Here is a 16521-nt window from a genome sequence, read left to right on the forward strand (position 1 = left end):
CAGAGACGAAAGCACCATCTGCAGTACCTGCCAGTGTGCGGCAGGTGGCAGGTGCTTGGTAAGTACCCGTGAATGAGTTGAGTAATTTAACCCTCACACCAACCCTGCCCCATGGGATTAATAATCCCTGTTTTCAAAAGAGGGAACCCCAGGTTCCAAGGAAGGAGAGTGTCTTGTCCAGGTTCAAACGGCTAGCACCCAGCACTGAGCCCAGCGTCCGCAATTCTCAATCATCCAGTCCCCTTAGTTCTCAAAAAGGAGGAGGCTGGGGGAAAATAAATAAAATTCTTTATTACATCCTGATCACACAGTACAAATGGAGATTAAATAAGAACGAGGAGAAAGCAGGACCCTTTCCCCTCCACTCCTCAAATCCCACACCCTGACCAATAAATACCCTCCCTGGGGACCCAGAAGTCCCAGTCCCAATATAGTCCAGACTGAAGAATCTTGGGCTGACCCCCTCGTTTTGCAGAGGAGGGAAACTGAGGCCCAGAGAACCACCCAGCAAGTTCGTGGCTCAGGGCCCAGCAGGTCTCCTCTGGCCTCCCCTGAAGACCCTTTAGGCGGCATCCGCGTGGCTGGACTCACACCTGGACGCGGTAGCCCCCGGTCCGCCGCCGGCAAAGCCTCCGCACGCCCACCCAGTACAGCGTCAACATGACTACCCAGTAGCCCACGTAGGCGCCGGCCCCCGCGGCCAAGTGGTAGGCCTCGGCTGCGCGGGAAGGGCGGCTCCAGTCGGCCCTGGCCTCGTGTGCCACGCTGCGGACCAGGCCCCCAAGCAGCAGCAGCGCCCAGAGCGCCAGGGGCAGCAGAGGGACGTAGTTAGCGGCCAGCTTCCGCCGGCCCGAGGTGCCCCAGCCACTCTGGTTCATGGTGACTAGCGCCAGGAACTTGGCAGGCAGGAGGCCACACATGTAGAGGGGCGCGTAGAGCGACAGAAGCACCATGCGCAGGCAGCCCCGCAGCCAGGCCGCGAAGGCCGCCTTGGCCAGTGCCACGCCCTGCACGCATAGCAGCACCCACAGCAGCGCCCAAGGGCGGCCCGCGTAGAACAGACGCAGCACAGTGGCCGCCACGAAGAAGGGGAACAGGCCGGAGACCACCGCCTCGTAGGTCATCCACGCATGGTGCCGGTGCCACCAGAGCGCGTTGTACAGCCACTCACGGAAGTACGACTTGGACCAGCGTGTCTGCTGGCTCAGCCACCGCAGGAAGGACGAGGGCGTCTCTGAGTAGCAGCGGGACCTGGAGGTGTACCTGCACGGGGGCGAGGAATGAGGGCATCATCGCGTGCTCCCTGGGGCCTGGGCAGGATTCTGGAGGCAGAAATGACCACTGTGGATGGCCACTGGGGACGAGTTTCTTAACCTCTCTAGGCCTCAGTGTTCTCATGTGTAGAATAGGGTGGATAATGGTTCCTAGGACGCGGTGGCTCACTCCTGTAATCCAAGCACTTTGGGAGGCTGAGGGATAAGGAGTTCAAGACCAGCCTGGGCAACATAGCAAGACCCCATCTCTACTAAATAAATGAATAAATAAATAAATAAATAAGCACCAATGGGTGGGATGCAATGGCTCATGCCTGTAATCCCAGCACTTTAGGAGGCTGAGGTAGGCGGATCACTTGAGGCTAAGAGTTTGAGATCAGCCTAGGCAACATAGTGAGACCCCATCTCTAAAAAAAAAAAAAAAAAAAAAAAAAAAAAAAAAATTAGCCGGGCATGGTGGCCTGTAGTCCCAGCTATTTGGGAGGCTGAGATGGGAGAATCACTTGAGCTCAGGAGTTTGAGGCTGCAGTGAGCCATGATCATGCCCCTGCACTCCAGCCTGAGCCTGAGCAACACAGCAAGACTCTATCTAAAAAAAAAAAAAAAAAAAAAAAAAAAAAAAAAGCTCTCATAAGACAAGGATACTGTAAGGATTGAATGAAATTAAACGCCAAGTGCTTAGGACCAGTAGATAGTATTTGCTCAATAAATGTTAGCTACTACCGTTTTTACTATGACTAATACCATTACTATTGCTGTTACTAATATCATGTTGGTTACTGACACTATTACTAATACTATCACTAACATATTACTAATACTACCATGCTTACTATTACTGGCAGGCCCTATAGGGAGGAGCAAGATGGGCATGGTTGCTACCCAGGGTAGTCTATGTATTAGAACTTCTCAAGGGAACCATCAGGCCTCCTTCCTGTTTTGTGGCAGACATCATTAATCAATCCCTGCATGGTTTCCAGCCAAGCCCACACAAGACTAGAATCCCGGGCATTACTTGACAGTGTCCAGTCTCCTTCCCCTGTGTCACTTGGCATCCTCAGTGGCCTCCCTGCTTCCGACCTTGCCTTTTGTAGTCTGTACCCAAAACGGCTGCGAGAGGGATCCCATTACAACGTGTCACTTCTCTGCTTAAAACCCTCCCATGGCTCCCTCATCTTAGTCAGAGTCCTTAGACCTATAAGCCTTTCATGAGTGGACCACTCCTTAACTCTCCATCCTGCTCTCCTAATACTCCCCCAGTTTAGTGCTCCAGCCACACTATTCTCAGCCTTGAGCCCCATCCTACCTCAGGCACTCCACTTAACACTTCACCCCCAACCCCAAAACTTCCTATCCACCACCCTTGCCCGGCATTATTTATCTCCATAACACATATCATGAACATACTGTATGTTCTACTTATTTATTTCTTGTGTGTCTCCCCAACTGATGTAATCAATTGGTGTCCTGTCTGCCTATTGCTGTATCCCCGCAGCTTAAACATTCTAGGCACCTAGTGAATATTTGTTGAGTGAATTAATGCATGGATTCCCTTGGATTATCCCAAGTTTCCTCTGGGTCTTTCAGTGGACCTGGCTTTGCAGAAATCACTCTTCCCCTGAACTTCACTTGGTCTAGATCATCCTCCCCTGAGTCTCATGGAATTACTTGTCTTCTCTTGAAGAACTTACTAGAGTTCAGGTGCTCCTCTTCTCTCACTTGATTCTTTCTCCATGGCTCTCTCACTAGTTAGATCCCACTCTATCCATTTGTCTCTTGCCCTTCCTACTTCACTCCCCACTGTGCTACCTTGGTCTCCATGACAGAACCAACTCACCCTATCTCAATTCTAGGTGGAATTCTCTACCCTCACCTTGCCTCTCTTGGTAGAGTTCACCGCATTCCATGGTTCAATGCAAATGCCAGCCTTGTCCCTTATAGTATCTTCCCCTCTTCCCTAACATCTCACTTGGTAGAGTCCATTGGCTCAATGCAAATGGCCCCTCTGCCCATTATGGTATCCTCCTCTCTCCTCTAAAGTCTCACTTGATAGAGCCCATTGTCTGGTGAGTTACTTTGGATTTGGAGAACTCTCAGCATGCACACACGCTAGGATATTCATTGGCCTCCACACATACCCGACCACCTGGTCCCCTCAGCTTACTTGGTAGCATAACCCATGCTGAGCATGCGGTTGGTGAGGTGCCGGTCATCCCCAAAAGTACAGTGGGTGCCCAGGAACTTCTGGTTGTACCAGGCCTCAAGAAACTGCTGCAAGAGGTTATTCCTATATAGGCCTGGGTGGAGGGGAGGAGTGAAAGAGTGTCAGCCTCTGCTGTCACCAACACCAACTCCAATGCTGTTTCCAGCCCCAACCCCATCTCCAGTTCCAACCCCATCCTCAGTCATCATAATCTCAATCTCAGCACTATCTCCAATCCCATCTCCAGCCCGAATCCTGTCCTCAACCTCATATGCACTCCAACTTGCCTGTCATTGAACTATACCTACTGTGACTGCAAACCTGCCCACCCCAGTCTCATCACCAATCCCATATCCATTCTCAGCCCCATCCAAAACCCACTGCAACTTCAAACCTGGCTCCAACTCTGTCTTTGACTCCAAGCCTATCCCATCTTCTTCCCCAGCCCCAGCCCCAGCCCCAATCGTCATCCATATCCTTTCTCCAACCTCACTCCCCACACCAAACTCAGCTTGAGCCCAAGCAGCATCCTCACCACCAGCTTCCAGTTTTATCCCATCCCCAATTCCTGCCCTGCTGCATCTTTGTTCCCAACCCCAGTCACATCCTCAGCCCCATCCGGCTTCCCTTCTCCCTTTCCACCCCATCCACGGCCCTCCCAATCTCTGCCCCTGCTTACCTAGAGGACCGCTGATGCAGGACACACAGTGGAAGTAGCTCTGACAAGCCCGCTCCACATTGAAGGCTACCCAGTATCGCAGGCTGCTTAGGAAGCTGACCCAGGAGTCCAGAGGGTTAAGGATCCGCACGTCCCCACCAACAGCCCCTACCCGGGGGTCCCCGTCCAGTACCCGCACGAGCTCCAGCAGTGCCATGGGGTCCAACCTTGTGTCCGAGTCACAGACCTGTAAGGTGGAAGGGGCCAGGATCAGCACAGACCCCTGCATCAGGCTGATGCTTGAGAGGAAGGCACCAAGGGGTGCAATGCAGCTGGGGCATTCTGCAACCGATCTGAACATAATTTTGAGATTTTTTTAAGTCATTTTCAATGTGTAATCACAGTTTAACATGTACTCCAAGATGCACATCCTTGTATGAACATGAACAATAAGACATATACCATCTCCTCTGGTGTGTGAGTGAGACCCCTAACTTGCTACTAAGCAATAGAATATGGCAGAAGTTATGGGATGTAACTGCCATGATTATATTACCTAATATGGAAATGGTGAATAGGTTTTGCAATGTAAGTCCCCAAATCTCTTGACTATAAGTTAATCAAAAGGAGATTATCCTGGGTGGGCCTGACCTAATCAGGAGAACCTTTAAAAGCAGACGTAGAAGTCAGAGAGTCTCCTTGCTGGCCTTGAAGAGGCAAGCTACTGCTACCGTGAGTTCTGTGGCTGCAAGAAAGTGAATTCTGCCAACCAACAAATACATAAGCTTGAAAGATAACCCCAAGCCTTAAAAAAGACCCAGCTCCAGCTGACACCTTGATTGCAACCTGGTGATATCCTGAAAAAAGGATCCAGTTGAGCTGTGCTGACTCTGGGCTCATAGAAACTATGAGATAATAAATGTGTTTTGTTCAAGCTGCCAAACATATGGTAACTTGTTATGCAGCAATGGAAAACTAATATAATGCATTAGAATTGCTACATCAGGCTGGGTGTGGTGGCTCACACCTGTAATCCCAGCACTTTGGGAGGCTGAAGTGGGCAGATCACCTGAGGTCAGGAGTTTCAGACCAGCCTAGCCAACATGGTGAAACCCTGTCCCTACAAAAATACAAAAATTAGCCGGGCATGATGGCAGGTTCCTGTAATACCAGCTACTGGGGAGGCTGAGGTGGGAGAATCACTTGAACCCAGGAGACAGAGGTTGCAGTGAGCCGAGATTGAACCATTGCACTCCAGCCTGGGCAACGGAGTGAGATTCCATCTCAAAAAAATAAAAATAAAAATAAAAAGATTGCTACACCAAATGGGATGGATGAATGAGGTAAATACATGAAATTAATCTGTATATTGAATACATAGATAGATGGTTGAGTGGTTGAATGAAAGAATCTCAACACTGAAGGAGGGGAAAGGAAGGAGGGAAGAAGGAAAGAAGAAAGGGAACAAATCTCCACATTTAATAGATAAATGAATGAATAAATGAGTAAATGATCTCCATATTGGATGGATAGATGGTATATCCATGAGTGAGTAAAGAAAAAGAATTTCTACACTGAATGAAGTAAGGAAGAACTTTTATTTATTTATTTATTTGAGACGGAGTTTTGCTCTTGTTGCCCAGGCTGGAGTGCAATGGTACGATCTCGGCTCACCGCAACCTCCGCCTCCCGGGTTCAAAAGATTCTCCTCCCTCAGCCTCCCGAGTAGCTGGGATTATAGGCATTCGCCACCATGCTCGGCTAATTTTTGTATTTTTAGTAGAGACAGGGTTTCACCATGTTGGCCAGGCTAGTCTAGAACTCCTGACCCCAGGTGATCCGCCCACCTCAGCCTCTCAAAGTGCCCGGCTGGAAGGGCTTAATTTTACATTGAATGGATGGATAACTGAATCAGTGGATGAATGAACAAATGAATCTCTATATTGAATGGATGGATAGATGAATAGATGAGTCAAGAATGAGTGAAATTGTCTCTTCCTGGAATGAGTAGGTGAATGAAGAAAGGAAAGAATGCCTCTACATTGAATAGGTAAATGAATGAATAAATGAACGAATGATCTCCATATTAGATAAAGGGATAGATGGCTGGATGAAAGAATGAGTGAAGGAAAGAATCTCTCCACTGCATGGATGAATGAATAAAGAAAGGGAGAGAGTCATTCAAATCTGTACATTGAAGGAAATAACCCAGGAAAGTGGGATTTGGGTGTTCGGGTCACGAGTGGGCTGAAGGCGCCTCTACTCACCTGCACGTAGTCCACGGAATCTCCGAGCGCCTTGAAGGCTGTGTACATGACCTCGCGCTTGCCGCCCCAGCGCTGCGCCACGCACACGCACCTGCGAGTCCTCACCAGCGCCTCCACTGCCAGCCGCCCAGGATCCTCCGCCTCCACCTCCCGGTAGGCTCCGGCGCCCACCGCGCCCGCCGCCGCGGGTTCCCAGGGCTGGTGGTAGTTGCCGTCCCACACGTACGTGGCGGGGTCCTCGTCAGCGAAGACCTCGCGGAACATGTCGACCATGTAGAGGTCCTCGGCGCGGTTGCCATCCACCACCATGAGGACGCGCAGCCGCGCGCGCGGGTACAGCAGGGCGCGGGCGGACGCCAGGCACTGGCGCAGGTACGCGAGGTCCTCCTGGTAGGCGGAGATGGTCAGCGCCACACTGCGCGCGGTGGCTGCATCCAGGGGCCCCCGCGCCGCCGCGCGCCGCGCCGCCGCCGCCACCCGCCGGTGCTCCAGGTACGCGAAGAGGCTCTGCGCCACCAGGTGCGCTGAAAGGAAGGCCCCGTAGAGGCCGAAGGCCAGGAGGCCGTAGCGATCGGAGGCCAGCGGCACCCCGGCGGCGTAGGCCCAGGTCATGAGGCCCAGGATGAGCAGGGCGAAGGCGATGGTCAGCACCCTCCGGGCCAGGCCGGAGCAGCGGCGGGCTGCAGGAGTGGGCTTGGGCGCGTCCTGCTGGGAGCGAGAGGGGAAAGGAAGGGGCATGAGTTCCGGGCGCATGAGCCACCTCGGAGAGAAGATTAAAAATCCTTTCCTTCCTTCCCTCCTTCCCTTTCTGTCCCCTCCCTCCCTCTCTCCCTCCCTCCGTCCTTCCTTCTCTTTCTTTATCTCTTTCTCTCTCTCTGTCTCGCTCTCTCTCTCTCACTCTCGCTCTGCCTTTCTCTCTCTCCTTTCGTTTTTTTTTTTTTTTTTTTTCTTTTGAGACAGGGTCTCACTCCAGCCTAGTGTCGCCATCTAGGCTCACTGCAGCCTCAGCTTCCCGAGCTCAGGCTCAGCCTCCCGAGTAGCTGGGACTACAAAGAGTGTGCCACAACTCCTGGCTAATTTTTAAATTTTTGGTAGAGCCGGGGGTCTCCCTACATTACCTAGGCTGGTCTGGAACCCCTGGGCTCAAGTGACTTGCCTGCCCCGGCCTTCCTAAGTGCTGGGATTACAGGCATGAGCTACCTCACCGGGCCCCAAAATTATTTTCATTAACGAAAACAATTGGAGCAAATAGCTATCTAGGCTTCATGCTGATTAGATTCCTTCTTTTCATTATTAGTTATTTATTTTTATAGACAGGGTCTTGCTCTGTCGCCCAGGCTGGGGTGCAGTGGCACCATCATAGCTCACTGCAGCTTCTAACTCCTAGGCTCTGGCGATCCTCTCACCTCAGTCTCCCAAGAAGCTAGGACCACAAGGCTGGAGTCACAATGCCTTGCTAATTAAAAAAAACAATTAGAAGAGGGGTCTCACTATGTCACCTAGGCCCCATTCTCCCAAAGTGCTATGAATACAGGCATGAGCCACCAAGCCCAGCGTGATTTTGTTTCTTCCAATACAACTTTTTTCCACGTTTTGAAATCTCTTAAATCCGTGAGGATGATTGCATGCGATGGAGTGTCACAATTTAATTACTAGGGCGTTTCCCTCCTCTTTCTTAGTGGCACATACAATGAGGATTTATCTTCCAATCAAAGGTTTCTTAGGGTTGAGACAGTAATAATAATAACACGTACTAAAAAACCAAAATGCTATGTACCAGTCCCTGCTCTAAGCCTTTAAGATGAATGAATTTATTTTAATCTTTACAACAGCGCCGTAAGGTAGGTACTGTTATTATTATCCCCGTTCTACAGATGAGGCAACTGAGTCACACAGAGGTTCAGCAATTTGCCCAAGGTCATCCCTGGAAAGCAGAGGAGCCTGGATTTGAACCCTAGGAATTGAATCTCTAAACCTCTAGCCCTCGGGAGAGCCCTGGGGGACAGATAGTGCTCTGCCACCATACAGGTGGCCAAACTGAGGACTGATTGGCCAGAAGGAGTGGCTTGCACAAGATCAGCAGCCCATGGTGGAGGACTCTTCTCTCTGACTTTCCAGAGGCATAGCCTGGTTCTCCTTTTCCACTGCCCAACTCCCCAGCAGAGCCAGGTGCCCGAGTAAATGTTGCTGGAAGAGCCCAGAATCAGAGGAAAAAGTACTTTCTGTGTGCCAGACACTACTGTACAACAACCTTAATATATATATATGAATTTTTTTTAAATTGAGACAGGGAGCCAGAAACTGTGGCTCACGCCTGTAATCCCAGCACTTAGGGAGGCGGAGGCGGGTGGATCACCTGAGGTCAGGAGTTCGAGATTAGCCTGGCTAACATGGCGAAACCAAAATACAAAAATTAGCCAGGCTTGGTGGCGCACGACTGTAGTCTCAGCTCCTCAGAAGGCTAAGGCAGGAGAACTGCTTGAACCCCTGAGGTGGAGGTTGCAGTGAGCCAAGATGGCACCACTACACTTCAGCCTGGGTGACAGTGCGAGACTCCATCTCGAAATAATAATAATAATAATAGAGACAGGGTCTTGCTGTGTTGCTCAAGTTGGTCTCGAACTCCCAGGCTCGAGTGATCCTCCTGCCTTGGCCCCCTAAAGTGCTGGGATTATAGGCATGAGCTACTGCACCCGGTCTCTACAACAATGTTATAAGGCAGGTACCTTCACTGTCTTCTGTTACAGATGAGGAAACTGAGACACTGAGAGGCAAATACTTTTACCCAAGGTCACTCAGGTAATAAGCAGAGTCAGAAGTAAAACTCAGGCAGTCTGGCTCTGGCGTCCCCTCTACGCTAAACTGCCTCCTATGCCACCAGTTCTTGCCTCAAGGCTTACTGTGGGTTATTTAAATGCGTCGTTAAGATGTAGATCTTTGTGTCCAACACAGGTGTCACCAGCCACATGTGTCTACCGAGTACTTGAAATGCAGCCAGTATCACCGAGGAACTGAGTTTTAAATTTTATTTAATTTTAATTCATTTAAATTTAAAAACCCTTACTTGATTCAGTTATTGGAAAGCTTTTAAATATGTCTGGAACAAGTTGCATCTACGATGCCCCTTTTATAACTGTAAATTTTATAAAATCTAAACACAGATTAGGTATTTCCAGTGAAAAGGTAGCATCTAAGTGAGAAGTGCTATGAACACACTGGATTTTGAAGCCCAAGTCTGGGGAAAAGAAAGTAAAATAGCTCATTAACATTTATGTATTGATTACATATTGAAATGATCATATCTTATATGTAGCAGGGGTCAGCATGCTAAGACCTGCTACAGCCTGCAGGCTAAGAATTTGTGTGTGTGTTTTTAGATGGTTTTTGAAAGCCAAAAGAAGAAGAATAGTTTGTGGAGCATGAAAAATATGAAATTCAAATTTCAGTGTCCTTAAAGGAAGTTTTATTTGCATACAACCACATTCATTTGTTTATACATCATCTGTGGCTGATTCTACATTTACCACATCGAAGTTGAGTACTTTCAAAAGAGACCAGATGGCCCCCAAAAGCCTCAAATGTTTAATATTGGGCCCTTTATTTAAAAAAATGTGCTGGCCCCTGACACACTGGGTTAAATAAAAATATATTATTAAAATTAATTTCACCTGTTTGTTTTTACTTTTTCAAATGTGGCCACAAGAAAATTTTAAATTAGATATTGTGGTTTTCGTTACATTTCTAGAGGACAAAACTGAGGTACAGCTTTTAAACTCTCAACATTAAACATTATTCTTTCTTCTCGAATCCCCCTTCTCTCTTCCTTTGCTTCAAACCTGGCCTTGCCTGAGTTCCTAAGGATGGCTCAATTCATGCTGGGGATCCAGAGAGTTGATTCCAGAAACACAGATGAACACACGTGTAGACACACTCCCCCACACGTGAACTCACACATGATGAGTGACACACAGAATGAAATTACTCGTGTTCTACAGGATGACCCGAGACACCCACTCAGGCCAAACACAGCGATCCCGTGACCCCCACCGACGGCCACACGGGTGAACCTGCAGACACACACCCCTCAGCAGGAAAAAGCAACACCAGCAAAGGATGTCCATGTGGCCACAAACACACAGAGCCCCAACTGAGAGTCTGGGGCAATGGGACGCACAGGGAAGATTTCAAGAGAAATAGTAGGTGACTGTCAAGCTGATACTGAACCAGATGAAATTGCTATTCTTCCAAGTTTAGAGTGGCTCAGTATCGGCGATTTCATTTGGTTCAACTTAATAGCTATTGAACGCATGAAACAGAAATCCATTCCCATGTGCCACAGGCAAATCCAACTCTCTTTCTCACTCAGTCTCTTTCATTCGCTCACGGTCTCACTCCCTCTTTCTCTCTGCCTCCCAGGGAACATAGACATACACAAGTTTGTAGCAAGATACGCAGATACAGAAATACGGACATGGCACGTCTCACCTACATGTACTTGGGATGGCCGCTCACACAGGGCAATGTATACACAGACCTGCACACTCAGCCTCACATACTCACTGTCCCCTACACACATATGGTCACTGTCAGGCACATGGATACACACATGAAATCATGCACACACAGTTCCCTGACACACGTGGTCACACATATGGCAGTAGTTTTCCCCACATGGCTGTATACACACACACACACACACACACACACACACACACACACCTGTCTCATCGCAGTGGGTCTGGCCGGGCTCTCTCTTCTCTCCGGCTTGCTCTCCCAGCCTCTCTGCGGCCAGAGAGCTGGAGGGGGGTCATTTGAAGACCAGCGCAGGCGGGGGCGGGAGCGAGCGCTGACGTCAGTCAGGCTAAGCTGGGCCAGGGGCTCTGAGGTCACGGCCCAGCAGGGCAGCTCCACCCGCTTCCCGCTATTACTCCCACCCCCCCTCAGCCAGACGGGCCTCCCTTCCCAGGCCCCCATGTCTACCCGCGCCCCTCCTGTAGTCCTCTCTGCCATCGCTCCCCCTCCTCTCCCTCTCTCCTCTATGTCTTCTTCTCTCTTCCTCCCCCCTCTTGTCCCTTGTCTCCCCTGATTTTTCTCTTCCACCTCACTTGCATTTTGGGGGTTCCCCTCATCCCCCCATCCCCTATCCCTGTATTTCCCTCCATCCCTTTCTTTCTCCCTAACCCACTATTTCTCCTCATCTCTTTGTTGGTACCCTCACCTCTCTCCCCATTACCACATTTCTCCAAGTTTCTGTCTTTCTCTCCATCCCTTTCTTCCTCTCCACTTCTCTTGCCTCCTCTCACCCTCATTTCTTTCTCTTCTTGCTTTAAAGCTCTCCCCACCTCCCCCTTCTCACCTTCCCCAGTCACCCCCGCCCTGCTTCTCCCCACAGCCGCCTCTCATGTCCCCAGAATCCATCTCTGGGTTGGGCCCCCCAGGGACATGTCTCAGCAACTGGTAGATGGAACGAAACACACACACGTGCGTGCTGTGGGTGTGCCTGTGTGTACGCTGGCCCGAGGCACGGCTGCCTGGAACCGGAGCTGTGAGTGAACGTCTGTCCATTCAGCGCCTCACTGACGTGGGTCTGCGTGTGTGCACCAGGGTCTGGGGTGGAGAGCTGGGGCACTGGGATTTGTATCCCCAGGGACTCAGGGATGAACACAGAGAGTTGTCGGTCAGCTGACCCTGGGGAGCCAGCCGGGGTCTGTCAGTGCTGTCACCCATCAGGGAAACTGAGTCAGAGGAAGGGTGAAAAGAGATGCGGGACCTGGGGTGCCCGAACCCCAGCCCCTCAGGACCAGATCTGTGATACATGTCTGCTTACATGCCCTTCTTTCCATGAATATTTTAAAAAAACTATCTGTATCTAATTCTGTTCTTCTTTCTGCTCCTCTTACTGTGAACTATTGATGTCTCACTTTCTGCCTTGGTAGCTGCCTCGTTCTTTTCTCCCTGCCTGTGACTCCAACGACCTTTGGTGTCTGGCACGGGCCAGCTCCAGGACAGGCTGAAAGACATGGAGCAGCAGAGAGAAATTCCCCCGTGCTTCTCTCTCCTCGTCTGTCTCTCCCCAAATCTCTGTCATTTTGTATCTGTCACCCCATCTCTGTTTCTCGGTCCCTCTATTTGGGTCTCTGCCTCTGTGTATTCCTGTCTCTTTCTCCTCCTCATCCCCCCTCACAGCCATTCTCTCTCTGCTTTTACCCGGGAGTGTCTGTCCCTTTGCATTTCTGAAGCTTCCCTGACTTTCTTCTTGTGTGGCTCTCTTTCTTTCTGAGTGCCTCTCCCTGACTTTCTCACTGTGTGTCCATGCGTGTGTGTCTCTTTCTCTCTGTCTCTTTTTCCCTCTATCTCCCTCCCTCTCTAGCTCTGTCTCTATCCTCCTTCCGTCTCTCTGCATCCCCATCTGTCTTTTTTTTTTTTTTTTTTTTTTTTTTGAGACGGAGTCTCACTCTGTCACCTAGGCTGGAGTGCAGTGGCGTGAGCTTGGCTCACTGCAACCTCCGCCTCCCGGGTTCAAGCGATTCTCCTGCCTTAGCCTCCCGAGTAGCTGGAACTACAAGCGCCCACCACCACACCCGGCTAATTTTGTGTATTTTTAGTAGAGATGGGGTTTCACTATGTTGGCCAGGCTGGTCTCCAACTCCTGACCTCAAGTGATCCATCTGCCTTGGCCTTCCAAAGTGTTGGGATTACAGGCGTGAGCCACCGCACCTATCTCTTTGTAAGCTCTATCTCTGTATGTGTTTCTCTCTCTCTGTCTCTCTCATTCAGTTTCTCTCCATTTCTCTGTTTCTACGTCTTCGTCTCTCCCTGCAGTTCCATCTCTTCCAGCCTGTCCCGGAGCTCTCCCCTGCCAGACACCAAGTCCTCACACCAAGTCCTCACACCCTGGGGTTTTCCCCGAGGAGGCTGTGCCAGGCCAAGCCTCTGCCTGGGCCTGTCAGGGAGAAGGTGCATTCCCAAGGAGCTCGAACGCCCTTCCCACCCACCAGGGCGGGCCGGGCTGTGTCTGACGCTGTTGCCGGGAGCCGGGCCGCCTGGTGTCTGGCTGTGTCAGGATGATGGGTCCTCAGATGATCTGAGGCCAGCCCAGAGCAGAAGGGGAGGGTGAGTCCTCCGCCCAGTGGGAGGGGGCAGCGCAGGCTCCTCCCCAGAAGTGGGGCATTTGGCTACCCAGCCCCCACCCCGCCCTGCTCGGGTGGAGCAGCTGTATAAAACCAGATGTTTCTAAAACCAGAGTGCGGTTGAGGAAGGATAACCAGGGCTTTAATCCTCAACGGTTCCCTCCTCTAAGACCCAGGAGTCCAGGTTCCCAGCACCCTCCTCCTTCAGACCCGAGAGTCCAGACCCCAGCCCTTCCTCTCTCAGGCCCAGGAGTCCAGGTTCCCATGTCCCTCCTCCCTCAGACCCAGGATCCCAGACACCTAGTCCCTCCTCCCTCAGACCCAGGATCCCAGACACCCAGCCCCTCCTCCTTCAGACCCAGGAGTACAGGTTCAGAGTTCCTCATCCCTCAGACCCAGGGTCCAGACCCCCAGTCCCTCCTCCCTGAGACCCAGGAGTCCAGGCCCCCAGCCCCACCTCCCTCAGACCCAGAAGTCCAGGTCCCCAGCACCCCCTCCCTCAGACCCAGGAGTCCAGGCTGCCAGCCCCGCCTCCCTCAGACCCAGGAGTCCAGGCCCCTATCCCCTCCTCCCTCAGACCCAGGAGTCCAGACCCCATCCCCTCCTCCCTCAGACCCAGGAGTCCAGACCCCATCCCCTCCTCCCTCAGACCCAGGAGTCCAGGCCCATCCCCTCCTCCCTCAGACCCAGGAGTCCGGGCCCCATCCCCTCATCCCTCAGACCCTGGAGCCCAGGCCCAGGCCCCCAGCCCCTTCTCCCTCAGACCCAGGAGTCCAGGCCCCCATCCCCTCCTCCCTCAGACCCAGGGGTGCAGGCCCCCAGTGCCTCCTCCCTCAGACCCAGGAGTCTCAACTCCCAGCTTCCTTCTCCCTTAGACCTACATGTCCAGCCCCCAGAATTTCTTGCAGGAAGAGATGACCAAGGCTGGAAGCAGCCCAGACAAGTGCTGAAAGACAGGGAGCAGTGAAGCTGGACACTCCCACAGCAGGCCAGGGCTGATGGTAGAGGGACAGGTAGGGACCCCGCACCCCTCACTAACACCCATGGCTTCTGGAAACCCCCATTCCTGTGGTGGCTGCTCTCCAGTTCCTGCCCTGGGTCCACAGTGGACTTCTCAGCATTTCAGCCATCATCAGGAAACCTCAGGGTACAGCTTACAGAATACCTGGACAGAAGGAGCACAGGGTGGGAGAGGTAAGGCAAAAATGGAGCAAAGGCAGAGGAGAGAACATTCATTCATTTTGGGGACATCTCCTGAGCCCTGGTGGACAGGGCTGGGCTGGGCGATGCCGGGCACACAGAGATGACTCAGCCCTGGGCCCTGCCCTTGGGGAGATGCCAATCTGGTGGAGAAGACAGCTGTGTAAACAGAGGGCCACAACACAGTACAAGGATGCACCAACCCAGCCCAAGAGTCAGGGAGGGCTTCCTGGAGGAGGTGATGCTGGCTGATGAGGCATTAGCCGTGGTCAGGGTGGTGGTGGTGGAAGGTGGGGCAAGAAAGGGGCATCCAAGGCAAGAAATGGTGTGGCCAGTCAAAAAAGTAAGGGCGGATTGATGCTGTGAAGCACAAAGGGTGAAACAAGGGGCTGGGGGGTTGTAGGGTCCCTAGTGAGGTCCACTCATTTAGGTTTAAAAAAAATTTTTTGGCCAGGCACAGTGGCTTATGCCTGTAATCCCAGCACTTTGGGAGGCCAAGGCGGGCAGATCACTTGAGGTCAGGAGTTTGAGACCAGCCTGTCCAAAATGGTGAAACCCCGTCTATAGTAAAAATACAAAAGTTAGCCGGGTGTGGTGGCGTGCACCTGTAATCCCAGCTACTCAGGAGACTGAGGTGGGAGAGTCACTTGAACGGGAGGCAGAGGTTGCAGTGAACGAAGATTGCGCCACTGCACTCCAGCCTCCCATCTCAAAAAAAAAAAATTTTTTAAACTAAGTAACAATTATACGTATTTATGGTATACAACATGACGTTTGCTATATGCATATATATATATTCGTTGTGAAATGGCTAAATCAAGCTATTTAACACATGCAACGTGTCGGGTTTTGAATGCAGGAATCAGGCTGGGACTTTGCTCTGGTGGCAATGGGGAGCCATGGAAGGGCTGTGAGCAAGGGAGGGGCAGGATCAGCTCTTTGTCTGAGTAAGGGACAAACTGGAGGGAGAGACAGGGGGCTCTGGGCCAGGATGAGTTGCTGGGGGGTGGGGTTGCATCAGAGATCCCTGCGGCTTTTCCAGGCTAGAGAGGAAGTGTGAGTGAGGTTGGGCAGAGGTGCAGGACCCTGAGGAGCCAGGACCAAGAAGACTGGGGGATGGACACAGACATGGCGGGCTAACTTGCCAAGCCCCTAACCTCAGCTAGTTCTGGCTACAGTTGCTCCTCGCTTTGCTCCATCTCAGGCAGGTATCTACTGGGGAACCAGTGAGGGCAAGGGGCCCCTGGGCAGTAACCTGAAGAGATCCTTGTTTTATTAAATGCTTGAATCCCGGTAGATGGTTTCTTTGCCAGGTGTCCTGGGTTGGGAAGGGAAATGCACACTGCGGGGATCTAGATACCGAGAGACAGAGGAGAAAAGGAGGGAGGGAGAGGAATGAAAGACAGAAGCTGGCTTCCGCGACCATCTATTCAACAGCGAAAAACTGCCCTACCCCTGGATTCCTGACCCCCTTTACTCTCCTCTGCTTTTTCTTTTTTCCCATAGCATTGGTCCCCTTCCTATATAACGTATAACCTGCATAAGGTACGTTTAGTATCTTTTTTGTATAATGTGTGTCTTCCTGGTTCGAATGCAAGCTCTAGACAGGCAGCTGTCTTTATCTGGTTTGTTCATGGCTCATTCCTCAGAGCCTGGACCTGTGTCTAGGTAGGTGCTCAACAAATATGTGTTGAACAATGTGTGAGGTCAGGATAGAAAGTCAGATTGGTAGATGGAGAGGGGAAAGAAAAAGGAGAGCGGCCGGGCGCGGTGGCTCACGCCTGTAATC

At 51.4% G+C, this 16521-nt stretch overlaps 1 protein-coding gene across 3 annotated transcripts; it reads right to left on the reverse strand.

Annotated features, from left to right (window-relative positions):
* Nucleotides 1-271: 271 nt before the first annotated feature.
* Nucleotides 272-11187, reverse strand: HAS1 (hyaluronan synthase 1). Of its 3 annotated transcripts, none has more exons than XM_063701582.1 (5): nt 11122-11187; nt 6403-7107; nt 4157-4382; nt 3439-3571; nt 272-1263 (listed from the first exon to the last, which is right to left on the reverse strand). In XM_063701582.1, exons 1-5 carry the CDS (start codon nt 11128-11130, stop codon nt 588-590), a joined length of 1749 nt encoding a protein of 582 aa, XP_063557652.1. In that variant the 5' UTR covers nt 11131-11187; the 3' UTR covers nt 272-587. The 3 variants fall into 3 exon arrangements, with proteins under 3 accessions (XP_063557652.1, XP_063557651.1, XP_018870451.2); XM_063701581.1 differs by having other exon boundaries at nt 6403-7110; XM_019014906.3 differs by having other exon boundaries at nt 6403-11182.
* Nucleotides 11188-16521: the final 5334 nt, after the last annotated feature.

Source organism: Gorilla gorilla, chromosome 20 (assembly GCF_029281585.2).
Source record: "Gorilla gorilla gorilla isolate KB3781 chromosome 20, NHGRI_mGorGor1-v2.1_pri, whole genome shotgun sequence".
NCBI lineage: Eukaryota > Metazoa > Chordata > Mammalia > Primates > Hominidae > Gorilla > Gorilla gorilla.

What these genes read in the sequence shown, in the direction of transcription:
- HAS1 (XM_019014906.3), bottom strand. Translation starts at nt 7,155, where the DNA reads ATGCGCCCGGAACTCATGCCCCTTCCTTTCCCCTCTCGCTCCCAGCAG. An exon ending in ATTCCGTGGACTACGTGCAG is followed by an intron (nt 4,383 to 6,402) that starts GTGAGTAGAGGC and finishes TCCACCTTACAG; the next exon opens with GTCTGTGACTCGGACACAAG. An exon ending in CTGCATCAGCGGTCCTCTAG is followed by an intron (nt 3,572 to 4,156) that starts GTAAGCAGGGGC and finishes CCCTCCACCCAG; the next exon opens with GCCTATATAGGAATAACCTC.